At 35.1% G+C, this 26749-nt stretch overlaps 1 protein-coding gene and 1 long non-coding RNA gene across 11 annotated transcripts in view; one reads left to right on the top strand and one right to left on the bottom strand.

Annotated features, from left to right (window-relative positions):
- Positions 1-3555: 3555 nt before the first annotated feature.
- LOC107991590 (uncharacterized) lies at positions 3556-6793 on the bottom strand. 5 transcript variants are annotated; one of them, XR_007819017.1, is made up of 5 exons: positions 5539-6793; positions 4717-5470; positions 4089-4155; positions 3896-3991; positions 3556-3805 (listed from the first exon to the last, which is right to left on the bottom strand). It is a non-coding gene; the product is annotated as an uncharacterized LOC107991590 (long non-coding RNA). The 5 variants fall into 5 exon arrangements; XR_007819016.1 differs by having other exon boundaries at positions 4089-5186; positions 5291-5470; XR_007819013.1 differs by having other exon boundaries at positions 4089-5470.
- A 1841-nt stretch (positions 6794-8634) lies between these two features.
- The window catches only part of LOC103497604 (transcription initiation factor TFIID subunit 1), a 39240-nt gene continuing 21125 nt past the window's right edge, over positions 8635-26749 (top strand). Inside the window, exons 1-11 of one of the 6 annotated variants that reach the window (XM_008459846.3) lie at positions 8635-8923; positions 9190-9250; positions 10166-10269; positions 10597-10659; positions 10835-10880; positions 18311-18562; positions 22976-23097; positions 23498-23666; positions 23868-24975; positions 25669-25871; positions 26027-26264. In XM_008459846.3, coding sequence (XP_008458068.1) covers positions 9205-9250; positions 10166-10269; positions 10597-10659; positions 10835-10880; positions 18311-18562; positions 22976-23097; positions 23498-23666; positions 23868-24975; positions 25669-25871; positions 26027-26264 — 2351 coding nt within the window. In that variant the 5' untranslated portion in view covers positions 8635-8923; positions 9190-9204. Of the gene's footprint in view, positions 8936-9186; positions 9251-10165; positions 10270-10596; positions 10660-10834; positions 10881-18310; positions 18563-22975; positions 23098-23497; positions 23784-23867; positions 24976-25668; positions 25872-26026; positions 26265-26749 lie in introns of those variants that run through there. The other 5 variants (XM_008459844.3, XM_008459845.3, XM_008459843.3 and 2 more) reach the window with 5 other exon arrangements.

The raw sequence follows: 26749 nt of genomic DNA, 5'->3' as shown, positions 1-26749 counted from the left end.
ACAATCAATTTTTGTTTAGAGCTGGATTTAGTTTTAGTTAGGAATCAGGATTTAAGCTAACCCACATGTTTTTAATATTCTTCAACTCCAAGGGATATTTGTTTCAAGAGTTGAGAAGTAGTTTGTCGACCGTCCTCAGCTAATCTTCGATCACCACCCTCAAGGACTTCACTAGCAAACTTCCAACAACCGACTTTGGCGACACTACCAGGCAACCTTCGATCACCACCAATCTAACCTTGAAAATTTTAAGTCATTCCAAATACAATCTTAGTTTAATTATAATAATATTTTAGAAAGGAATTTTTCAAGAATAGAACAAAGCGCAAAAATATTTACACCATGTAGAACAATTTTGAAAAAGCAAAAAGCGCCTACAAGCACACAACGTGAAATAACAAAAATACCCCGGGATTAATTGACCACACACGCGCGAAAAACGATCTTGTACCCAACCTAAACAATCGTGTACCCCTGTACCTAGTCTAAAAGATTTTATACCCAATCTAAACGATCTTGTACCAAATCTAAACGATCTTGGACATGATCTTTCCTTGTACTCAATCTAAATGATTTTGTACCAAGTCTAAACGATTTTGTATACAGTCTAAACGATCTTGGTACAATACTTGATAAGGAAAAAATAATAAGAAAATATATATTGTCTTTATGAAAAAGATGACGTCGAATATGATAAACGACGAAGAAGGAATAAATTTTAGAAGAGGAGATGAAGAAATTCTAGAATGGCAAATTAGTTATACTGGTTTCATGGGTTTTTTTATTTTATTATATGAGTGATTAATGTTTTCGCAGTTTTGTTCTATATATGTAAATTAACCTTTTTAATATACACTTTTCATTCTTCTATTTTTCTTTTTCCTTTTGATGTTTTTAATAAATTATTATTATTATTAGGCTATCTTTTTAAAACGATCTATGTTCTCTTCTTTTCTCTATTTAGAACTAATGTTTCTTTAATTTTATAGGATAATGCTAGTATGTGTGTGTATAAAAATATATTGTTGCACACATATTAAATAAAATTCACTTACATGCTTCTTTTTGCATATATATATATATGATGGAAAATAGACATGTGCAATGGAATACAGGTTGAAATACTACTCTAATTACTCTTGATTAACATAAAATAACTCTAAATCCTAAATTAATTAAAAAAGGTTGTGAGGAAATTTACCTTTGCAGCTTCGATTTCTTGAAAATCTTCACATGTACTTGACCTAAACCACCACTAGAGTTGACCTACTATCCTTCAAACTTAGAATCAGGTTGTGGGATCCAATGGATAAAGGAACTGGGAAGAGAAAGAGATGGAAAATAAGAAAATTGGATTTTTATTGTGAGAGATTGGACTTTTGGGCATGAAAAGAATTATTTTGGTTTTAAATTCAGCAGCTCAAATTCATTAAAATTACCAAACGTTCTCTTCATCAAAATGAAGGCCCATATTTATAATGAAATCCTATGCAAAATTGCATGTCTCAAATTCATTATGGCCTAACATCTCACAAACGATCCAAAATTAACTTGTTAAACTCTTCTAAATCGAGATAATCAATATTCATTAACTAATGGGTCATTCCACTAAAGTCTTGTAGTTGCACCCCCCTCACTATAGATATATTTGTATCCATCTGATATAACTATGATTAGTAAGTTAATCCTTTATAGATTGTTCGTATCCTTGGCTGGGTCAAAATACTATTTTACCCATGAGACTATATCTTACTTCTTAAGTTCCACTGATCCACTATTAAATAATTAGTTTAAGGTTCAACCTATAAACCGAATCCTCTTGTGCCAATGAGAGGGTGGGGCCCCTTTGTTAAAACTTGGATTCAATCGTTAAGGAAACAACCTATCTACTAACCCTAAGATGGATAGAGGTAAACTTTGTTCGCACCCTATGTCTCCAGCTATTCACTCGTCTTACCCCTGAAATAGGAGACTTATTAGACTAGTACTAATGAACTGCCTCACCAATGTAGATTTAAGGATAATTTCGTGTGAACAGAATTTCATAGTTAACTTAGGATTAAGATTAGGTTACTGAAGTCATCAATCATCAAAATAGTCAAATTTGTATAGTAAACGATATTATAACGTAAAAGTGACTATTTTATGGTTTAGTTTTATGTAAACTCTTTACATATATAGGATGCCTCCACTTTCATGTCTCTTCATGAACAATTCATGATCACATCGTTTGTACTAACTACAAAGCAGATCACATTCATAGTGTGCCCATAATAAAGTGCACAATCTTTATTCAAATACTATAGACCGTTTAAACTATATTCTTGAACTTGATCCATGTTTATGTCTCTACATAAAGTTCATGTGGGACATTGATCGCATTCTAAACTACACGATAAGAACACACACTACTACATATTTGGCCTTCTTCGATGTGCAAAGCACGCCAAAAAATATCTACCTTGATGGTTTTTGCCCATCATGTAGGCAGACATCAAGAAAGGCCGACCATCAAGAAAACTAGTTTTCTTGATGGTTAAAACATGTCATCAAAAGTTCTTTCTTGTTGGTATTGGCCATCAAGAAAGAAAACTTCGATGTTTTTTGCCTATCAAGGAAATTGGAAAGCCTATCAAGAAAATCATTTCTTGATGGCCAAAACATGCCATAAAAAACTATTTCTTAATGGTATTGATCATGAAGAAAGAAGACTTTGATGTTTTTTGCCCATCAAGGAAACTAAAAAGTCCATCAAGAAATTCGTTTTCTTGATGGGCAAAACATGCCATAAAAAACCCTTTGATGGTATTGGCCATCAAGAAAGAAGACTTTGATGTGTTTTGCCCATCAAGAAAACTAAAAAGTCCATCAAGAAAACCAGTTTACTTGATGGTCAAAACATGTCATCAAAAACCTATTCTTGATGGGATTGGCTATTAAGAAAGGTGATGTTGACGTCTTTTGCCCATCAAGATAGTGGATCAGTCCATCAAGATAGCCCTTCTATTGACAGGTTTTACTCGTCAACAAAACTTTATTATTGACGTTTTTAGCCCATAAACTATAACAACTTTAGAAAAAAAATGGGTCATTACCACCCGCCCATATATGTGACCTGATCGACCTCAAACAATATAAAAAACTGAAAATATGCAAAATTCATTACATACAACTACAAACTAATTCAAACAACTCCTGCAAATTCGTGTAAACTACAGAACCCTCTACCACAACTCCAAAACTACATAACCCACACAACTCCAGAACTCCAACAACTTGAAATTTCTAACTTCACAACTTATGTAAAATCCATTATATACAACTACAAACCTAGTTCAAACAACTCCTTCAAATCTGCGTGTCAACTACATAACCTGTAAAACTCAGAACTCACATAAATCCAGAACTCCAAAAATTCGAAACTTCTAACTTCCCAACTTCAAACAACTAATGAAAAATATCAACAATCACAAATATGAAATTCATACCATCATACCATATAATTGAAACAAACAAGTAACATATATTTCATAAAATTACTAGACATCCATCAAATGAACTAATTAATTTTCATTAATCAACTGTAAACCAATGTTGTTCTACAAAAAACAATATCTAACAAATATGATTAAGACATAATCCTACAGAAATGGACATCGTATCAAGATATACCTAAACTATAAATATAAAAACTACCCGTTCATTGCAATAAAAACATGTATCATATGTAGCGTTCTAGAAAGTCACAGTATTCCACTCTCACCATATCTAATTCAAATTGAGTATAAGGTGCTCGTCTCATCAACTGTAAATGAAATAAATGTAATTTAATTACTAGATTGTACTAAGCGTAAGAATAATAGCTATAAGAGATATGATGCAATAAAATGCATACCACATCTGTAATTGTAATGCTCTTTTGCCTTACTATGTCTTGCATGAACTTCATCACGTAATACCCACATTCTGTACTGCCCGGCTGTTGAGCACACTATACGCACACATATATTCAAAACACATGTTAAAATAAAAATAAATATTTAAACTGAACGCACATTATCATTTATTTATAATATAAGTACTCATACCTTAACAGAAACCCAAGTAAGAGGTCGAGCTCTTGTGTTTATTTCAGCATAAAACATTCTTAAGCTTCTGAATTAAAAAGAATAAAAAAAATAACAAACTGCAATTTACATAATAAATATACACTTAATGTGAACTTACGGTTAAATATTTACGTGTTGACCATAGATTTCAATTCTTAACGAACCGAGTACATACACCGTATTTTCCCGTAATGAGATGTCTAATCTTTGTTTACTAGGGCAATTTATGCTTGGAGCAAAAAAGTATTTTTGGAATTGTATAGTTCTAAATTTGTGCTTTGCTATTTGACTGGAAGAGAACAAAGCTAATTTTTTCAAGAAAAATGTGATGTATGTTGCAGACGTTCAGAATAGGCTCAAAATTCTAACTTGTAATTGGTCTGAAAAAATTAATCCATTATATTCACGTAACTGTTGTCTTGCTACTATTATTTTTATAACAACTTCATTGATGTATGAAATTACAGGGCCAAATGAGTTACAAAAGACATCTCCAATTGGACAAAAGAGAATCAAAACCATATGACAATTTATACCAAGAAATATTGATGAAGATAACATGCTCTAAGGATAGGTTGAAAACAAAAGAAGAAAATTGATGGCATACCAGTTGATAGATCATCAAAAGAAGAGCCTTCTCGAGCATAAGGTTGAACTGATTGTTAATCAATATCCAAACTTAATCTTTTTAATAGTGAGCAAACGCCTCCCTATTGTCACAAAAAAATCAAATGAAAACCAAAGAAACGCTGAATCAAACAATACCAAAACTAACCTGCCAAAACGAATAGCATCCATCAACCAACTTATTTGTTCTTCCCTGAAATCCACACTCTAAAGCAGCTTGACGAAACACCACCCAGTCCTAATGTATTGAAATAGATTCCAATATTATCCATAACATGTCAAAATAACATGTAGCATTGAAGCCAAACAACATGGTCTTAATACAAATGAAGAGCAGGATTAGCAATGGTGATTAATTTTCCTCAACAAAGTCTTACAAGTAAACTCTGCAAGTCCAACCGGTGAACCTCATTGATCAGAATCAAAGTAGCCAAACCACAAAAGGTATACCTGATGAGGTCGATATATTAATTAGGTACAAAAAGAAAAAAGTTCCACTAGGAACGTGAAAAGATATTCATAGTGTTGAGCATTCAAAAATTGGTATCCCTTACTTCCATGATATTGTGAACCTTCAAATTATATAGAGATTGAACAATCATATCTTTTATCATCCTACCAATGAAAGCTGGAGAACACAACATCCAACAAGATAAAATGAATAAAGGCAGAGAAACATAACCACCATGAGCCTCGGATCTAGGTTCTCCCGCAATACCACCTTCAAATGAACACTGGAAAAGAAACACAAGTAAAACAGCAAGGAGCCATTGACCATGAGTCACCGTAGCCAATGTCCCACCTGATCCATCCTGCACCACACCATAAAAGGCCACCACATTTGGATGGTGAAGCTTTGAAAGAATCTCAGCTTCACGCCAAAACTCTTTCGTCTGAAATTTTCAAATTCAATATGTGAAATTAGAGAAACATGATCATTCGGAAAATAATTATGACATAAATACTAAAAAGAAAAATGATAATCTTAACTGTTTTAAGCTTAAAGAAAAAAAAAGAAAGGAAGGAAGGAAGAAAGAAGAAAAGAAATTATCAGTAAGATTCCTACTACTACTCCAACACACATAAGTTCCTCAGAATGCCAGTGAGGGGAATTGTTCATTGGTTCAACAGTTGGTAATAAAATTTTGAAACTGTAACTCGGGTTTTCCATCCCGCTTATCAGGAAATATTAAACCATCAAAGCATTGTTCAATTTACTACTAGAGATTAGAGAGATCAAATAACCTCTGAGAGATCATTCAAATTAACTCATCAATCTTTCTTGCTCCGAAGATCTACAAGTAAAACAACTTTTCTTTATCTGTTGCATCTTCAATGACGGCGGCGGGTTACGGTGGTCGGCATCCAGCGGCAGTGGTGAGATTGGATGGAGGCTTGAGATATTGAGATGGAGGTTTGAGATATTGAGATGGAGGCTTGAGATGTATTTGGAAGAGAAAGGGGGGAAGAGAAAGGAGGAAATGAAAATTAGGGTTAGGAGGGAAATTTTATAAATTAATTTATTTTAATAAATTGTTTTATTAAAATAATTTTTAACAAATTAATTTTAATAAATTAATTATTACTACCAATGCCTTCACTTTTTATTTTTATTTTAATTGATTAAATAACTCATAAATATAACAATAAATTAAATAATTTTAAATTTAATTAATGACTACACCATTTGGTCTTTTGTATTTAATGAGTTTTCTTAAATAAATTTTAAATGTAAATGGATTTATTAATTTAATATTAGAAAAAAATTTGTTCAAGTTATGTACCTAACCATTTGACTTTACTTTAAAAAAAATTAGAAATTAATAAGAAAAATGATAAAATTAGAGTAGTGTTAATTTAATTTGGGAATAGAGTGAATGAGATAAAAATGATGAATATCGTGTTTTAGTCCGTTAATGAGGGCCCGAATTTTGTGGTTAGTGGAAAATATTTTTCTTGATGGGCATTGTCAATCAAGCTATCGTTTTCTTGATGGGCCTTGCCCATGATCTTATCGCAAACCCAAAATTATAATTCTTTTTCTTGATGGGCATTGCCCATCAAGATATCATGTTTCTTGATGGACCTTGCCCATCGTTTTCTTTTATGTCCATCAAGAAACCTGACCCATCAAGAAAATTCTAAACCCATGAAGAAATCCAAAACAAATATATTAATTTTTTTCGATGATGGCCATTGCAAATCAAGAAAATTCATCCCTTGATGGATCTTGTACATCAAGAAACCTAGTTATCTGGATGGATATTGCCCGTCAACTAATATATTATCCATGATGTTTATTGTCCATCGAGAAATAGTTTTCTTGACGTTTGCGGACCATCAACGAAACTAAAGGAACTTTGCCCATCAATGAAATTAATAATCCACATTTTTTATGAATTTTCGTATTTCTTTAACAAAATATGAGAACTTTTCTTGACGTACATGACCGTCAAGATAAACATTGTATCAAAAAAAATATTTTTCTTGATGGTCCTTTGCCATGACCATCAAGAAATCAAATTTTGCGTGCATCAAGAAAGATCAAATTTGTAATAGTGACATGTGACAAGAATGAGTTATGCAAGGAGTCGTGTACTATGAAAGCTGGCGATTGGAAAGTTGCAAGGTACTCTACCTATCACGTTTTGGCTAAGAAACACAATTAAACTATGCCTTGAATTGGAAGGTGATATGAGCTTTCTTCACTAGGAAGTAGTTGACATCATCCTTATGTAAGAAGGCTGGTGAGCTTATTTGACCTTGTCGCCCAACTGAATTCAAGATAATGAGGTGATAGTAACACGTGATATTTTGTAAGGAAAATTCTCATAAATATAACAAACTACTAAAATATATACGGGCCGTGTAACAAAATCCATGTTAGCCATTTTTTAAATATTTTAAGTTTGCTCTTTCATCTTTCTTCTCCCGCCATTTCTTTCATCATCTTTATTCATTTCTTTTTTTTTCTTTCACTGCAATTTCTTTCTTTTCCTCTTCTTTTTTTAAGTCGTTTAGATTTAGGTAACCAAATTTGATTTCCTTCTATCGTCTTTATTTTTTTCTCTCTTTTTTTCGTTGCGATTTTTTTCTATTGTCTTTCTTCTTTTCCTTTTTTTACGTCATTTAGATTAGGGTAACCAAATATAAAAGATCGTATATAAATAATTTTGAAAAAAAACGTTCGGATTAAGGTAGGGTAACCAAATCTAAAAGATGGTGTATAAAGAATTTTGAAAAAAAAAAAATTGTTTAGATTGGAGTAGTCAAATCTAAACGATCGTTCACTAATAGAATCTTAAAAAAAAGATTTAGCCACATATATAAATAATCCTATACGAAACCTTGAAAAAAAATCGTTTAGATTTGAGGTAGGGTAACAAAATCTAAATGATTGTTTAATCAAATTAAACATAAAATTGAAAAAAAATAAGTCGTTTTAGATTTAGTTATCCCCAAACAATAGCCAAATTTGAATGATTGTGTATCTAATATTAGGCATGTTGTTGATATGACATTTTTGATATTTTTCTTTGTAGGCCTCAGAACTTTTTCTATTTTTTGGATTGTTCAATATTTGGCCGTTTTATTATATTTTTGAAAAATCCCATTTAATTTATATAATGTTATAATTTAAATTGCAATAAACTTCACTCGAAACATATATTAGTGTAACAAAGACAAGAAAATTAGCATCCGAACACAAACAATTAAATATCAGATTGCAATGATTCTAATAAACAAATAGTAATGTAATAACACACGGTTTATTATAATTTGTTATATGCCGAAATTTTAATTTTAAAAGAAAAACATATAAATGCCAAAGTTGATGGATCCAAGTATGAAGTACTTATAAAAAGCTTACAAAATTGAAATTACACTACCAACTTAAAAGTGTTCCGATCAAAATCGTGTTATAAAAAAGAAAACAAAAAACAATTTTCCCCTAAAAAAAGAAAATCCTCCCCCTTCGTTCCCCGGGCCCGGCACCCCATTTATATAATTTCTCCGATCTCTTGTTTTTGTTCTCTCGCCAGTCTTCCTCTCCGCCGCAGTCGCAACCGCTCGCCGGCGAGCCCACTACCCGGTTATCTCTAATTCTCTCTCTGCAGCAATCTCCGCCGCCTCGTCATCGCCTTCTGCTGCAGCTCCCTTCATTTCTCTGTCGCTTACCGCCCAGGGTCTGATTTACGGTTCTTGCCCACCCCGACACTAATTTATCTTTACATACTGTCGCCTAAACTAGGTGTAATTGATTGGAGGCCTATCTTTATCTTACTTCTTTCAAAATTATTTTTTTTTCTTCAACATTGGGACAAGGTCGTACTTCATGAAGATTCTAATTACATTCTTACTTTATATTTTCTTTTAAGTAAGCATAGCATGGCATACGGTGTTATATGTTGTTCTTGTAATTATGGTCCCCCCCTTTTTTTCTTGTTAGAAGAGAAGTGGGTCTTAGATGGGCGGCGAAACATATGGTGATTCCCCGGACGAAAGGGATGAAGGTAAAGCCACTTGATTTAAACCAGTTTCAGGCTTTTTGTTTGAATGGATTTTTTATCTTTTCATGATAGGAAGTTTACAGTTTGATTGTCTAAACATCTTTTTCTTTGTTATTGTTCTCTTCATCTTAGGCATGAGTGAGGTTGGTGTAGCAAACTTAAGTTTTCATTAATGTCAAATCTGGGTGTCTTATTTATAGGCTTATTATGACAATGAAGTCAAATTATAATACAATGAACTTATAGTGAACGATCTCCTTAATTCTAATTTTCACAGTAATTATAAAATTTATATTGATTGATACTAAGTAATTAGTAACTCTTGGCAATTCAATTAGACATGAGTTACCTACTCCAAACTCTTGGCAGTGAAAGATGTTCGGAAATTTTCAGAACACAATGTAGGATCAGGAACTTCCACTTGTTTTGTGAATCACTCCTGCATTAAATGCTGTGGATCTATGTAAACACCAAATCACTTTTATAATCCATGTAACTCATGGTCATACTATTTTAGGTTGTCCTTTTCCGAAGAAGTATAGAGTCTTACGGTGCTCATCGTTTAGGGCTTTCTTTTTGTCATAACCCTTGGGGCATATCGTTTTGGGATCCACTAGTGAGGAACACCTTCAAACACCTCACATTGTGTCGGTTAGTAAGACTTTGGAGAAGCTTTTGAGAGACATCTCATGGTTGTGGAAAGGGTTGGATGAGGGGAAGGGTTAGGATGTGGTTCCAAGTTGTTGGACTGCACGGGGTAAGGGATAGGTAACTTTAGGGCAGAAAACGAGGTATTGCTTTTATTAACTTCAACAATTTCCAAAATCTATTTTAGAAACTGAAAACAAAAAAGTTATGTATTATTGTTGATCACGAGTAGAAAACCATGCATATATACTTATTATATTTTAACTTCAGATGACGACGACTATGAGGATGCTGGTGGTGGCAATCGATTCTTGGGGTTTATGTTCGGGAATGTGGATAATTCTGGTGATCTTGATGCCGATTATCTTGATGAGGTAAAATTGTTGCTTCTTGTGATATTTGTAAAATTAGATTTGTTATAGGAGGAGGACAATGCGCCTGGAAAATGTGAGCTATGAACTCATTCTATTAGAAGGTTTTTGTATTGGAATGCTGGTTTTGGCACCAAAGATTTTTGCAAATAGACTTGTTATCTTCCATATATAAGCTGTTACAGTATGCAAATTCTGAAGAAAGCCATAACTTCTTATATTTGTAATGAACTGTTCGTTTAAATAATTGACCTTTCATCTTATTTGTCTGACTCTCAATTTCTGATCATACTGTATCATGGATGCTGAGGATACGATCTTGTGTTTTAGGATGCTAAGGAACATCTGGATGCACTGGCTGATAAGTTGGGTCCAACTTTGACAGATATTGATGTAAGAAGTCTTTAAGTTTCTGAATATTATACAGTTTCATTTGTTTAGGGGTCTTTGTACGTAACTACTTGTTTGCATCTTTAATAACAGATGACTATCGTGTCTTTCCAAGTTTGATAGGTTCTTATTGTTCTAACTTTTTTCTTTGAGACCTGAAAATTTTCAATTTTTTCAGTTGTCAACGAAATCATCAAAAATACAATCGGATGCTGTTGAACCAGGTGAAGTTGTATTCATGGCAAAATTTACCTCGTGGTGTTACAAGTTTTGTTTTTATGTTTGATACCTTATTCTTCAAATGCTTTTTCACAATGCTTACTAAAAATATTTTGTGAACTGTGCATTTTTTAAGCTTATCAATGAAAGCAACTTAATATCAATCATTATTGGTCCAGTTGCTTTAGCTATTCCACAAACCAAGGGTTACAATAGAACACCAACCCCTAAGATCGTCATCACACCAAGAGCAGAAGATCAAAGTGTCATCCACATACTGAAGGTGTGTTACCTCAACCGAGGGGTTGCCCAAGGAAAAGCCCTGGATCCATCTTCTTTCATTACAATAGTGAACAAGATTACTCAAAACATTCTGATCCCCCCTCACTTATTGCTCTCTAGGCTTTCTTATTATGCTCATCGTATAACTCTCTTATACTTTGAGTTGTTTTTATTAATAAAGTAGTTTGTCTCCGTTTAAAAAGAAAAAAAGAATACTGAAGACATTGCCAACAATAGTAAATAAGAAAGGGGAGAGGGGGTCACCTTGCCTAACCCCTCTTTGCGCCATAATCTTCCCACGTGGTCTTCCATTGATAAATCATAATGATAGAGAAATTGATAGTTGAAAGACAACCCAATCCACCTCTTCCATCTTTTCCCAAAACCTTTAGGCTTTGAGCTTTAGGATCGCATCGAGGAAGGTCCAATCGACTTTATCATAAGCCTTCTCAAGATCAACTTTTAGCAAAGTCCCCCTTTTTCCCTTCACCTTCCATTCTTCAAGAGATTCTGAAGTAGTTAGAATGGCATCGAGGATTTGACTCCCGTTTACTAAAGCCTTTTGAGCATCATGGATGGTAGAAGGAAGGACCTTTTCTAGTTTTTTAGTGAGGACCTTTGATATAATTTTATACAGATGTCACCAAGCTGATGGGATGGAACTCACTCACCCATTTAGGCTTCTTCTTTTTGGGGATCAAGCATGTATGAGTTTAATTGCACCTTTTTTTATAATTCCGCTTTTAAAAAATCATCGTGGAATACTTCAATTAAATCACTTTCTAAAATGTTCCATGAGTTTTTATAAAACTTCTCGATTGTGCCATCAGGCCTTGGCAATTTATGTTCCCTAATTCAAACACTGCAGCCCGAATCTCTTGCTTTTCATAAGGAGCCTTCGGTGCCTGCCTAGCCTCAACATTCATTGGTCTCCAATGCAGCCCATCATAGATTAAATGGGGATTGTTGTCTTTCATATACAAATTTTTAAAAACTAACAATCTCATTAGTGATCTCATTGTCTCTAAGAAGAATTCTACCCTCACTGTCTTCCAACATCAAAATGAAAAATTTGCTTCTTCTGGCCGGTGTCCGTCTGCTCTTTGATCACCAATTGAGCTCAATTTGTCTTACAGACATCCCTCTCAACTCTACTTTCATTGGAGAAGACCCCTTCCTCTTGTTTTTATTGATAGTTTAGTCATTTTAGTCCTTTTTGCTCCTAGTATAATTCTCTTGTGCTGTAAGCATTAGTCCTTTTATTATCATTAATAAAGAAACTTGTTTCCATTTTTAAAAAAACCCCTTCCTTTTTGAGTTTATCAAGGAACTCAGGCTTCTCAGACAAACTTTTCTTTCGGCAGCTGACATTTCTGAAGACCTCCTTATTCCAATTCTTTAGAATATTTTTTCAAGCCCTTGAGCATTTCCATAAACACTTAGCCAACCATCCTTTTGCCTTCAAACCTCTCCACCAAGTCTCCAAATTTTTACTAAAAGTATGAATCTTCAACCACATATTTTCGATCTAAAAGGTGTTGGGCCCCAAGACTGCAAGCCTAAACTAAGAAGAATAGGGAAGTGATCAGTAGTGACCTATTCACAACAACATTTCGAAAAAAATCTACCCATTGTACCCAAGGCTTGAAGAGAAGGAATCTATCAATTTTAGAAGCAACAAAAGAGGAACTGGTTCTAGACAAAGAGAAAAGGCTGTTTCTTATGGGAATATCAATCAAGTCCATCTCTTCAATTAAATTATTAAAAATGGTCATACTTTTAGCGTGCACCCGCTCGCAATCTTCTCAGAAACCCATCTAAAGACATTAAAATCCCCAGCACTACACTAGAAACTTCTACAGAGACCATGTAAATCATAAAGCTCCTGCCAAAAATCATCTCTATTTTTATGCACAATGCCCATAAACATCTGTAGTCCACCCACTAAAATTGGCGAAAGAATTGAAATGGATAGAAATGTAGAAATGACCTTGCATGGCATCAATCATAGTGATTGAGTCTTCTTTCCACATAATGAGAATACCGGTAGACATCTAATGGCATCCAAAGCGACCCACCCAGTTCTTCGGTTTCTCCAAACATATTTAATAAACCTTCGATTGATGTCACTAGATTTAGTTTCATGAAAAATGACAACATTTCGATTAAACTTGACTATCAGGTCTTTGATAAGAGCTCTTTTGGGGCGAGCTTTGAGGCCTCAAATGTTCCAAGAGAGAACTAACAGGGAGAAACTTGAAGGCCCTGTTCACTATTGCTTCTACTTGCTAATCATTCCTTCTCCCCATTTACTCAATAAAGCCTTCATTTCTTTACTTGATTTTTTCGCGGTACCTCCATTCTTCTTCAACGCTTTGCTTTTTTTGAGACTGCTGTAATACAAAAATTATAATCCCACAAAGCATCTACTACCTTCTTATTTAAAGGGAACGATTTTTGTGTGGTCACAAAGGGCTCAATGTCAGTTCCATTTACAAGCACATCCTCCTCTGTTTTGTTTTCTAATGTGCTGCCATCTTCTTCAACACAGACCAGCTGATTGTCAACTTGCGCAACAACCAACTCTTCGTTATCTACAGAAGGAAAATCATTACAATCAATGGGAAAATCCTTCGGCTCTTCTACCAAAGGTGTGAAGGGATTGTCAAGAGGCAAACTCCTAGGGCTCAACATAGAATTATCAGATTGGGGTTCAAAATCTTTCAAATCTTGGTCGGTTCCCACCTTCTTTGAGGATTGCATACTTGTTTTCACCATCGAATGGATCTTTCCTTTTTTTAGGAAAGTGATCGCTTTATTTTCAGCCACAAATTTTAATGCCTTTTTTGCATCGTTCTTTGAGTACAACTTCACCCCTTTAATTTCCTGGGTTTTCTCTTTAACAAGTACCCTTGGCCGAAGCCCAGGTTGAATCCTTGTGTCCATTCCTTCCGTCTGTCTTTCTTTAATAATTATACCCGTGGGCCGAGGCCCATTTTGAAGCTCAAGCATATGGGGCCATCAACAACCTTTCCTTTACCCTTATCTAATTGTGTCCTTGGTTCACCAGCCAAGTGGGCTTGGTCTATATTAAAGCCCTTAGATGTGGACGCACTTCCACGTGACTCTGAAGTGCCTAGGAGAAAGTTGGGCTTTTTCTGTTCATTGCTTCATTCTCCTCGGACTCAATGTCAATAACATCGATAATCGGACTAAGCAAGCTCCATGCTTCTCCATGTGCCAAACATCAATCGGGTTCAGATTCGAGCTCTCTGGTTTTCTATGAATACGTTGGGCATCCTCCGGCGAGAAGCTTCCATATATTCCAACCACCCTATCAATCAGTAAGTTAGCCTCATGACTCATGAAAGGTTACAACTTGGGCAATAATTTCTTCTACTCTAACCTTAATTTTAATTTCTAAGCTGCCGATGGTAAGTTCTCTCCCCTCTCTCCTCTCTCTCCTCCTCCCCCCTCTTCAACGAGCTCAATTTTTCTTAGCATGGAGATTGTTAGCTGCAAAGTTAACCAATCACACTATTGCATTTGGAAAGAGAATGATGGCTACATTATTGAAGATGTAGAAGCCAACAAATCCATTTCAATCTCTGATGCTCTATTTTGTTGGACCAAACTTACCATTTCAAATGTCCTCAAAACCTTTGTAGAACGCTTCTTCAAGAAATCTGACATTGACAGAGGCCGACTAAAGATTTCCAAGTTTCAAGCTAATTTGGATCCTTAGCTGTGACTTTGGCCTTATTCAGGAGGTCATTTCACCATTAGAGTTTGCTCCAAAGTTAACAAGCAAGGTTGGTCATCTTTCTGCCAAATGCTGGAAAAGTTGGTCGATATAGTTGATTATACAGGATGGTTTTCAGACAACTCAACCAAGGTTCCCTCCCGATCACCGGTGGAAAAGGTAAGCTATGTAGAGATGGTCAAGTCCAATAACTCCAATAAAACGGGTGGAAAAAAGGAACCCAGCCAGACTTTCAATTATCAAGGCAAATTTAATGATTTCGGTCGTCGTCCCTCTCTGATTCAAAAGCATTGATTAATTAAGAATCATGAAGTGGCCAAGATTAATTTGATAACTTTGGATTATATCAAAACTATTTGGTTCCGATGAATGGAGGATGATTCGCAAGATACTGGAAAAGAATTTTCAAATCATTATTGTTATAAATCCCCTTTATGATGACAATGCTCTTATTAGTCTTGATCAAGGCTCCCTCAGTGAACTCATTGGCGTGGAAGGAAAATGGCACACATGGGGAAACTTCCATCTTAAATTTGAAAAATGGGACAACATGAAACATAATAGACCACTTGTGTTGAAAGAATATGGAGGTTGGCTCAAAGTTAAGAATCTTCTCGTTGATTTATGGTGTAGAAGTATTTTTGAGCCAATTGGAGATCATTTTGGAGGCCTTACAGATATAGCCAAAAAACTTTGAATCTTACTAACTGTAGTGAAGCTCGAATCCTGTCAAGAAGAACCTTTGCGGTTTTGTCCCTTCAGCGATAGAAATTTCAGACCAAAAGAGGGGAAACATCTTTTTACACTTTGGTGATTTTGAATTTTTAAACCTCCCAGTTTCTAGAAAAGCCCCCAGTTTGTAGGACGACTACAACAACTCCATTGACCAGCTGAGAGTAAGAGAAGTCTTGTATGATTAAGGCTTTGATCTCTCCTCCTTCTCGCCGGCACTAAATGTTCCAAAATCAGTTTTTGCAGCTCTACCAAGGAATAGAAGTCCATTTGAAGCTTGACCTTGAAAAGGCCTTTGACCGAGTGGATTGGAGTTTCCTTAAGAAGGTTTTATGCCATAAAAAATTCAGCTCCAAATGGAGAGCTTGGATGATGGGTTGCTTGAAGAACCTAAATTCTCTATCTTCATTAACGGGAAATCAAGTTGCCGTATCATAGCTACTAGAGGAATCTGCCAAGGGGACCCTCTTTTGCCCTTCGTATTCCTCCTTGTAAGTGAGGTTTTAGTAGCCATCATGAACAATCTCCACTTAAATGGGCAATATAAGGGTTTTCTTGTTGGTAAGGATTTAATCCACCTTCCTTTGCTCCAATTTGCCGATGACACCCTCCTTTTTTGCAAATATGATGATCAGATGCTTTTCAAGCTAAAGGATGCAATTATGGTTTTTGAATGGTGTTCGGGGTAGAAGGTTAATTGGAAAAAATCAGTCCTTAGTGGTGTAAATGTGAGTGAAGATGACTTGTTCCAAAAAGCAGCCTGGCTTTGGTTGCAAGGCAGAAAATTACAGAAAACCTTATTCGTTGTTTTCTGAGAACCTCCGTTGCAATAAGTCTTCTGGGAGAATTGTTGGAGCTTTGGCATGTTCAATACTTCCTCTAAGGCATTGATTAACCACACTACAATAATTTCTTCTCCAATGAGAAAGAACTTCTTTCCTAGATGTGACTCAATGATTCGAAGGACTTTTCCTCTACTTTGTTTGTCAAACTCGCCGGCAGAAGTTTTATTTTCAACGTTCACAGATAATTTCCTTATATCCATCTTAAAACCCAATTTCTTTGTGACCCATTAGATACGTCGTTAAGCGATAATCATCAAGGAGGTCAATTGGTCGACGACAACGATGATAGCTTTGCTCATCTTATCAACCATCATAGGTTGACTTAGTGGTCAAAAGGGAGACATAACCTTAATAACTAACTAAGAGGTCATGGGTTCAATTCATGGTGGCCACCTACCTAGGAATTAATTTCCTACGAGTTTCTTTGACACCCAAATATTGTAGGGTCAGGCGGGTTGTCCCGTGCCTTATCATAGTTATTTTGAAATTCTCCTTAACTTGCTTGTCTTATCATAATTGCTTCCTTGCCCAATGGTTCTAGTCAGATTGAAGGGGTGTCGAATCTCTTGGATCAATCAAATTAGTTTTGTGCCTACTCCAACTTTGTAGTATTGGCATAGTAAGTTAGTGACGACGGAACCATGGAGAGCCGGTCAATCTCTCAATCAAAGGCTTATAGTTATTGAAAATTGGGGGTTTAATTGGTGAATGTTTTAAATGAGAAATAGCTTAAAAGATTGAAATGAGTGAAATTAAAGTGAAGATATTGGAGAGATTAGTGAGTGCGGTGAATTATCAATGAAACAAAGCATCTAGCTTGGGTTATTCTGAAATTCTCCTTAACTTGCTCACTTAATCTTATACGTTCTTGTGTGAAAACTTGCAACCTTAATTGTATAAGCTTAGCCTATCTCATTTAGAAAGCTACATGGATGTCCAAATTCTCAAATTAACAAACATGTTTAGATGATTAGCATCATAATCATGCGTATTAATTCACATTACGATCAAGGGCTGTACTAATTTGGAACTCTAATTAATTGTTCAATACAATTTACATCGAGGGAGTTCTCGGAGGCCAAATCTTGAAAATTCCGTGATAAGTTGTGTTGGCAACTAGGGTTGGTTTAATAGAAATTGTGAGAGTATTGTGACGTTGTGCTTTTGTGTCTCTACCCATTGCACCATAGTTTCGTCTAACTCTGTAGTGTTGCGGTGCCATAAGGAGTGCCATGGTGCCTCCTCATCAAGCAGCTATTGGATTTAGTGCCAGGCGACGTTGCGACACTTGAACTTCTTCACGCTTTTGCTTTAGTGTAGAGGCGTCAACCCCTGGGTACCCTTTTACATTCTTTTGCCCTACGGGTGCTCTAAGTCTCCAATTTAGGATGGCTTTTAAGGGCTTATTCCTCCTGGATTATGCTCAAAACCTATATGATCAGGAAATAAACACATAAACAAGAGCGACCTCAAATTAAGGAGAGTGACATAATACATTTTTGTTGTTATTAGTTTTGTTTTTGACCTTTTGGATGAAGTTACACTTTCATGGAAAGTTTAGAATGCAATGATACAAATTGGACAATAGAAATCTAGTAGGTGCACCTAGACTTTTCTACTAGGTTGACACTCCATAGCACCCTTATCATATCCGTTTACAAAAGAGGAAATACAAAACTAAGCTCACACTAGATCATGTCCATAGGGTGTAGTTTTCAAGCATATATGTATATATTATGTTGGTGTTAATGTTAAGTAAATTCATCTTCCACCATCTGACTCCCTTTGACTGGGGTGGTATTTGTACTCTCAGATTATGATGCAAAGGCTGAAGATGCAGTTGACTATGAAGATATTGATGAAGAGTATGACGGTCCAGAGATTGAAGCCGTCGGAGAGGAAGACCACTTATTGCCAAGAAGAGAATATTTTTCTGCTGAAGTTTCTTTGGCTACACTGGAGCCTACAGCTCCTGTATTTGATGATGAAGATTACGATGAGGACTTTGAAAAGGTGCCTGATATTGTAAATAACAGCGTTGAACCTCAAATCATCCATGCATCAGGTTTCTGTCATCATTCTCTACATTAACACTACTATAATTTCACCTGCTATGCTTCTACTAAATAAGCATCCATGTAGCTAGAAGTTTTCTTGTTGTGTTTGTTTCGGATGTCATGATGTAGCTAGAAGTTCTCTTTTCTATTGATTTTGGGTTTGTTTGAGTTAAGCTCTTTATCAATGGTTCTCTTTGCTAAATATTCATTTTTAGTTGTGTGTTCATCTAGTTTGTTTTATTATTCTGAAGAGCTTTTGTCTCTATATTGTACTATGGATTTATCCTTGTGTTAGCAAGTTTGAAGTTTTTCTTACTTTTGTTTCCTCTCATATAATTCGAGCATTTGTACTAAAAAAACAAAAAGTACTTTGAGCATTGGTCTCCAGTTTTTCAATGCAAGTTTTTTTTTTCCGTTTCAAAAGAAAAGATGTCACGATGCAGTTTGTAGGGTATTTTCATTTTTCTTATCTTCTGAATAGATTTAATTTGTAATCAATAGTTTTATTTTTATATTCATCATGTTTGATATTGTCTTTTTGATGTGAGAGTTTTTCTTTACATTCCTCAACTACTTTTTTTTTTTTAATACAACAATCGGGGGTAGGGGTAGGAGGATTTGAACCACATACTTCGTGATTCCTAATACACTTGGATTCCAGTTAAGCTTAACTCATGTTGGCTATAATACTCATCTACTTATTTTTGATTTGTTACAAGATTGGATTATCTATTGTAAAAAGTTGATCTTTGTTTGCACTTTAAGATGCCTGTATTTTTTTTCGAAATGGAAACAAGATTTTTCATTGATTTAATGAAATGAGTCGAAGACCCAAAGTTTACTCTTTAGTTTTATTTATTTATTTTTTAATTTCCGTCTTAAACTTTGTTTCTAGTGACAGGAATTTTTATTGCATACACTTGAGAATGAAATGGCTTTTCAGTGAGCTTTTATGAGATATAGTCAATATAGAATAATGAAGTTGGTTAGATGTTTGGTTTCTTGATTAAGTAATAGTGATGCAAAGCAACAGAGTTTTTATGATAATACCTCGAGAGATGATTTTATTAATCAATATGGGAGCCTTTTATAGGCTGAAAGGTAAATGAGAATTAGTTATGAGTTAGTTATTTTGTGAACTAACTTTGTTATGAGTTAGTTATTTTTGAACTAACTCAAGATACAAGAATAATAAACCTAAACTAAAATCAAGAAACTTAAGAAACAGTTAAAAAAACATCAAGAACCTAAAGAAACATCAAGAACATAAAGAAACATCAAGAACCTAAGATATTCTATATCAAACCCCTCCCTTAGCAAAAAAAACTTGTCCTTGAATGCACATTAGGGGGCCAAAGAAAAGGAGTCTGGAGCATGGTAAGGGGAAAGATCAGAAACGTTGAGTGATGGGCTGATTCTCATGGTAGCTAGAAGATCTAATCGGTAAGCATTGGGATCGAGTCTCTCCAAAATTTGACATGGTCCAATGCGCTTGTTGGTCATTTTAGAATGATGATCTGCAGGAAGACGAGATTTACAAAGATATACCATAACAAGGTCACCCACTTGATACTCCTTGAAATGCTTGTGAGAGTTGGTGGCCGTTTTGTAAGAATCATTAGGGAGCTCTAGATGATTCTTTACTTCTTGGTACAGCTTGGAAATACGGTCAGCCATGGCTTCGGCTTCCATATTGACATCAACAACAGAAGGAAGGTGAGCTAAATCAAAAGTAACCGGAGGGAGACTACTGTATACAACCTCAAATGGAGACTTCCTTGTTGAGTGATTTGCCATGTGATTAAAAGACGAATTCAGCTTGAGGCAATGCTAGGTCCTATTGTTTAGGCTTATCCCCACTAAGACATCGAATGAGGTCGCCAAGAGTACGGTTAGTAACCTCTGTTTGGTCGTCAGTTTGGGGATGGCTGGCTGTACTAAACAGTAAATTGGTGTCAAATTTCTTCTATAAGGATCTCCAAAAGTGGCGCAAGAACTTGACATCACGATCCGAGACTATTGTTTTAGGAATTCTGTGTAATCTAACAATTTCTTGAAAAACAGATTAGCAATATTCAAAGCATTAAAAGTTTTTTTTTTTTGTAAGGGATAAAATGAGCCATTTTGCTAAAACGGTCTACAACTACAAAAACTAAATCATGAACCTTCTGAGTTCTTGGTAAGCCTAACACAAAGTTCGTAGCTAAATCTTCCCAAATAGTGAAAGGAATAGGTAAAGGGGTATACAACCCTGTATTTTGAGAATTACCTTTAGCGGTTTGGCAAATAGAACATCTTTTAAGGAAGTTTGTGACATCCCTATTAAGTTATGGCCAAAAGAATTTAGAGGAAATTGCGGCCAAAGTTTTGTCTCGGCCAAAATGTCCTGCCAAGCTACTAGAGCGGTCTTCTTTGGTTATGGTCTCTCTTAGAGATGTATGAGGTATACACAGAACATCACCTTTGAATAAAAAATCATTAACAATGTGGTAGTCTTTGCAAGGTTTATGATTAGAGCAAGCTTTCCAAATAATTCTAAAATCTCTGTTAGTAGGTTACATAGTAGGAAGGTGATCAAAGGCAATTATTTGAGATTGAAGGGTGGTAAGGAGTATACCTTTACGGCTGAGGACATCAACAACCTTATTAGTCTTACCTAAAGTGTGCTTAATAACAAAATCAAAACGTTGTAAGAATTGGAGTCATCGAGCATGCATTCTACTAATATTCTTCTGAGAATTCAGAAATTTAAGAGAAAAGTGATCAATCAACAAAATAAAAGTATTACCAAGAATATAGTTTTCCCACTGTTTGAGGGCACGCACGAAGGCGTACAATTCTTGTTTGTAGGTACTCCAATTCTGTCTTGAGGCACTTAGTTTTTCACTAAAATACTCTAAAGGGTGACCCCCATGACTAAGGACAACTCCTATTCCTAAACTCGAGGCATCTACAATGACTTCAAATGGTTTATCAAAGTTAGGTAATTTTAGATCAGGGGCTAGCCAAAGCTTCTTTCAATCTCAAGAAGCTGTCTTCTTCTATTTGTCCCCATTGGGAACTACCTTACAATTTGTCAAGGGGCTGCAATAGTGCTAAAGTTCCTTATAAACCTTCTATAAAAGGAAGTTAAGACTAAAAAGCATTGAATATCTTTTGGAGATTTTGGTCGAGGCCAAGAACTAATAGAATCAATCTTTTTAGGATCAACAGCAACATCGTTAGAACTTATGATAAAGCCAATAAAATGAATGCTATAACATAAAATCACACTTTTTAAGGTTAATTTGCAGCTCATTTTCTTGTAGTAAGGCAGTAAAAAGTAAATGGAGGTGTTTGAGATGGTTTTCTGTAGTGGAGCTATAGATGAGTATGTCATCAAAGTATACCACAATGAATTGGTTCAAAAAAGGTTAGAGGATTTGGTTCATTAGATGCATAAAGGTGCTAGGGGCATTTGAGAGACCAAAAGACATAACTAACAATTCAAACAACCCTTAATTGGTTTTAAAAACCGTTTTCCACTCATCCCCTTAATTGTTTCTCGTTCGAGTGCTGAGTCAGAATATAGAGCTATGACACTGTGTGCGAAATAGTATGGATTCACCAACTATTATCTGAGATAGGCTTCTCTATTACGGTGCCAGCTAAATTATGGTGTGATAATCAAGCTGCACTTCACATTGCATCTAATCCAGTATTTCATGAACGAACTAAACATATTGAGGTGGATTGTCACTTCATTCGTGAGAAAATCCAAGATGGGTTGGTGTCCACAGGATATGTGAAGACTGGAGAACAATTGGGAAATATTTTGATTAAAGCTGTAAATGGAGCAAGGATAAGTTATCTGTGTAACAAATTGGGCATGGTCGACATATTTGCTCCAACTTGAGGGGGAGTGTTATGATATATATATATTTATATTATATGTCCATTATCGTAATTGTACATATAGTCTAGGGTTTCTTTGTTCTCTCTATATATATGTAACTTTACTTTGACTCTAAATGATAATAAGAAAGATACTTTTCTCTGACTTCTTGAGTACAAGAAGATGGGTATTTGTTCTCTTCCTATCTTACAATTACACTTTCTATTTCTAGCGAGGCTATAAGTGACCAGATACTCTTGAGAGGCAATTCAGGAACAACTAATAAAGAAACACAATTCAATGTGAACAGGCTTATATTGTGGACACATGTTAGGTTTGTGTCCTAGTTGATTATAATGGCAATTTCTGTAGTTAACTCTCTAAGTCGCATATCAGATGAGGCAACCCCTTTAATCATGTTTGGGAAAAGAACCATCTGTGATTGATATGTGACCAATTTTTCTTTCTTTCTTTTTCTTTTCTTTGATTCCTTCTTGGCCGACAGTAAGTGAGTGATATTTGACCAATTTTACAATGGCTCTTTCAGATGAGCGAGGTGAAGGCCTTGATATTGTTTCTGAAGGAGAAGAACCTTTTGCAGTTGGTGATCTACAATCTGCCCTCCTCAATAATGAAGTTACAACTGGTGGTGCAGAAGGTTTGCATGAGGTTAGTTGGCAATTTTATTTGTGCATTTTGGATATTTTGCTAAAGGTGAATTTGTTCCTCATAGTTCTTATTGTTGTTGGATCTTGTTGTGCTATTCTTTTTCTTTTATTCTATTGTTTTAACACTACTTTTATTGATTTTTTTGTTGGGTTGAACTATTGAGTCTTAACTAGATATACATTGTGAATGAGAACAGAGGTAAATGTACCTAAGAAATCTAAATTGTTCAACCAGTACTTTAAAGGTCGTAGTTATTCTCTTGTTTAGTTCTTTATGCAACTGAATCTAACTAGTCGTAATTTGAACTTTTTGTCATACGGTAACCTGTTGGTTTTAGATTTTGCATGATACCATCCTGTCCAAAGCATCGTTACAGTTCTCTTGTCTGAATTGTTCACAGGGGACACCTGAAGTACAGAAGCGGCTACAGGATGATAAGTCTCATACTCCTTTACCTGTATTGTGCATGGAGAATGGGATGGCAATCTTACAATTTTCTGAAATTTTTGGTGTTCATGATAGTTTGAAGAAAAAGGAGAAGAGAGCCTCTAGATATTATACTCGTAGAGGTGCATGTCCCACGAACCTTATTCGCGGCTGTCTATTTCAAGTCCCTTTTCATCTCATCTCAAACTGGCATGATTATTTTCATGAACTGTTATAGTTCTGTAACGAACACAATCAAGGCTAGCGACCAACTGTTTTTCTGGGTTTTTATTATTTGAGCTTATAGTTTTTTATATCTTGTTCTTTCTCCGCCATCTTCACAGATAAATATAGGTCTGCAGATGTATCTGATATTGTTGAAGAGGATGAAGAGGCATTTTTACATGGCTTCAGTCGAGGTGTATCATATGTGAAACCAGCGTATGATGTTAAAGATGATACTACTATGTTTGATGTGGATGAGCTGGAATATAATAAATTTGGTGTTGTGCAAGGGGTCGATGTAACGGCTTCGAGAGTGGACTGGCAACAAAAAGACCATTGTTGTGGTGCAGAACCTATGAAACCGGTTGTTGCAGAAAATGTTCCCATTGGATCAAATTTTTTATTGTTTAACAAATTTTACCCTCTAGATCAGCAAAATTGGGAAGAGAGAATTTTGTGGGACGATTCTCCGGTCTCAAGTAAGAATGCTGCTGGGAGTTATGAGGCATCTGGATCTGATATTGAAGCTTCACCTAATAGGGATGTGGAACCACAAGTTTCTATTCAGATTGTTCGATCAGAACACCGTATTGGTCTAAATGGAGATGGACAGAGTCTTTACAATCATGGGTTTCCATTATTGGAGCCATTTGGCTCAAGAAAAATTTCAAGAACGGAAGAATCTGTATCACCAGATGTGATTTATCATCCTCAGATGTTGAGGTTAGAATCCTGGAAGGATGTGGACGATTCTTGCCAATCAGATGGTATAAAGGAAAATATTCCAGATGAGCTTCAAAGTAAAACTGTCAGATCCTTTAGCAAATTTTCTCCAAAGAACAGAAGAATGCTGGAAGGTTCTTGGTTAGACGAAGTACTATGGGAAACAGATGAACCTATTGAAAAACCAAAATTTATATTTGATCTTGAAGATGAACACATGCTTTTTGAAATTTCAGATGAAAACGAATCCAAGTACATTCAGTTTCATTCTGGAGCCATGATTTTAACACGGTCATCAATGTCAGTCAATGGAAATTCTTTTGAGGTATCTGGCAGTGGAGGTCAAGGTGGCTGGCGATTTGTTTCTAATGACAAGCACTACTCGAATAGAAAAGCATCTCAGCAACTGAAATCAAATTCTAAAAAACGTTCAGTTCATGGTATCAAGGTTTTCCATTCAAAACCCGCCATGATGTTACAGACAATGAAGCTGAAGTTGAGCAAGTAAGACTAATTTTCTAACTTTTAATTTTTATTTTTTATAATGGGCCTACTAATGTATGCGTCAACTAACTTCATGACTCAATTACTTGGCCTTAAACAAGGGGCCGTTTAGATCACAAATATTGTCTCATGGGTATAGATATTAAATATCTAAGATTAGGATTTGGATCACAGATATTGTCTCATGGGTATAGATACTAAGTATTTAAAATTTGAATGTGTCAAAGTTGTCTGGGATAATTAATGTCTGTGTTTGATATGTGCAGGATAATTAATGTCTGTAAGTTAAATATGTGGATATTATTTACATCTTTGGAAGACGTATGGAGCTCCACTTGATTGAGTTATAGCTTCAATACGTTAGTTTTTCTGCCATGTTTGATGCCATTTGATTTGATTTGTTATTTTTGGGTATTGCTTACGACTTATTATATGGATATAAAACCAAGAAAAAGCTATTGATAAAGGGGAAGAATGCCTTAGGAGTATTGTATGGATATAAAACCAAGAAAAGATTATGCAATAAAGAGGAAGAGTGCTCAAGAACAGAGGGATCGAAAAGTAATACAACCATAACAAAATTTGATCAATGAGTATCATTATACATTTGTCATTGTTTTCTTTCGGATGATGGCTATATTTTATCAAAAGCAATTTCACTCGACCAACGTGCTCTTGTCTACTTCTTTGCAGCAAAGAGCTAGCTAATTTTCATCGCCCTAAAGCTTTATGGTATCCACATGATAATGAGATGACTGTCAAAGAACTACAAAAGTTACCTACTCAAGGACCAATGAAAATTATTCTGAAGAGTTTAGGAGGCAAAGGCAGTAAACATATTGTTGATCCTGAGGAGACTGTTTCATCCATCATGGCCAAAGCTTCCAAGAAGCTAGGTTATCAAATTTTTCTTTTTGGGTATTTTTCACTAGTTTATCCTTTCTACAATTTGTGTAATGTACATGTGTGTTGTATGATCACATGTTCTTTTTCTTCCTTTTCACTAAATGATAACATGGGGCTCATAACCTTTTCTTTCCTTCCTGGCTAGATATGAAGCCCTCTGAAATGATTAAATTATTTTATTCTGGAAAGGAGCTTGAAAGAGAAAAGTCTTTGGCTGCCCAAAATGTGCAACCAAATTCCTTACTTCATCTTGTTCGTTCGAAAATATACATAATGCCAAGGACACAAAATTTGCGTGGTGAAAATAGATCTGTTAGATCTCCTGGAGCATTCAAAAAGAAATCAGATCTTTCTGTGAAAGACGGACATGTTTTTTTGATGGAGTAAGTGAATATTGTTCTTCTCTTTTAGAATATTTTGATGCTTTGAGTTCCATGTTCATTTTGAGGCTCTTGTATATTGATTCTTGCCTCATTTGTCAAGTTAATTCTGCTCAATTGTCTTGCTCATAGCGAAGTTTGTGCTGCACTGGTAACAGTTGGATTTATTTTTTTGATTATTCTCATTGTTTTAGATGAGCAAGTCCATTGCATGCTATAGCCTAATTCTCAATACTGTAAAACATTTGCTAGTACATGCTATGATTTAAGAGAATGAAAAGGGAAATGTCTTCTAAATTTCATTGATTTAAAATCCCAAACAGTCAATTGAATTAAACTTTTTTTTTTACCAAAATGAAACACGATTTTTCACTGATTGAATGAAAAGAGACTAATGCTCAAAATACAAAATATAAAAAAAACAAATATAGCAATTACAACCACAATGACCAAATACAACCAAAAGGAGAAGACAAAACTATAAACAA

The sequence above is a fragment of the Cucumis melo genome, chromosome 1 (assembly GCF_025177605.1).
Source record: "Cucumis melo cultivar AY chromosome 1, USDA_Cmelo_AY_1.0, whole genome shotgun sequence".
Lineage (NCBI taxonomy): Eukaryota > Viridiplantae > Streptophyta > Magnoliopsida > Cucurbitales > Cucurbitaceae > Cucumis > Cucumis melo.
Note: the sequence above shows the minus strand (reverse complement) of the source record. Positions and strands in the feature narration are given on the sequence as shown.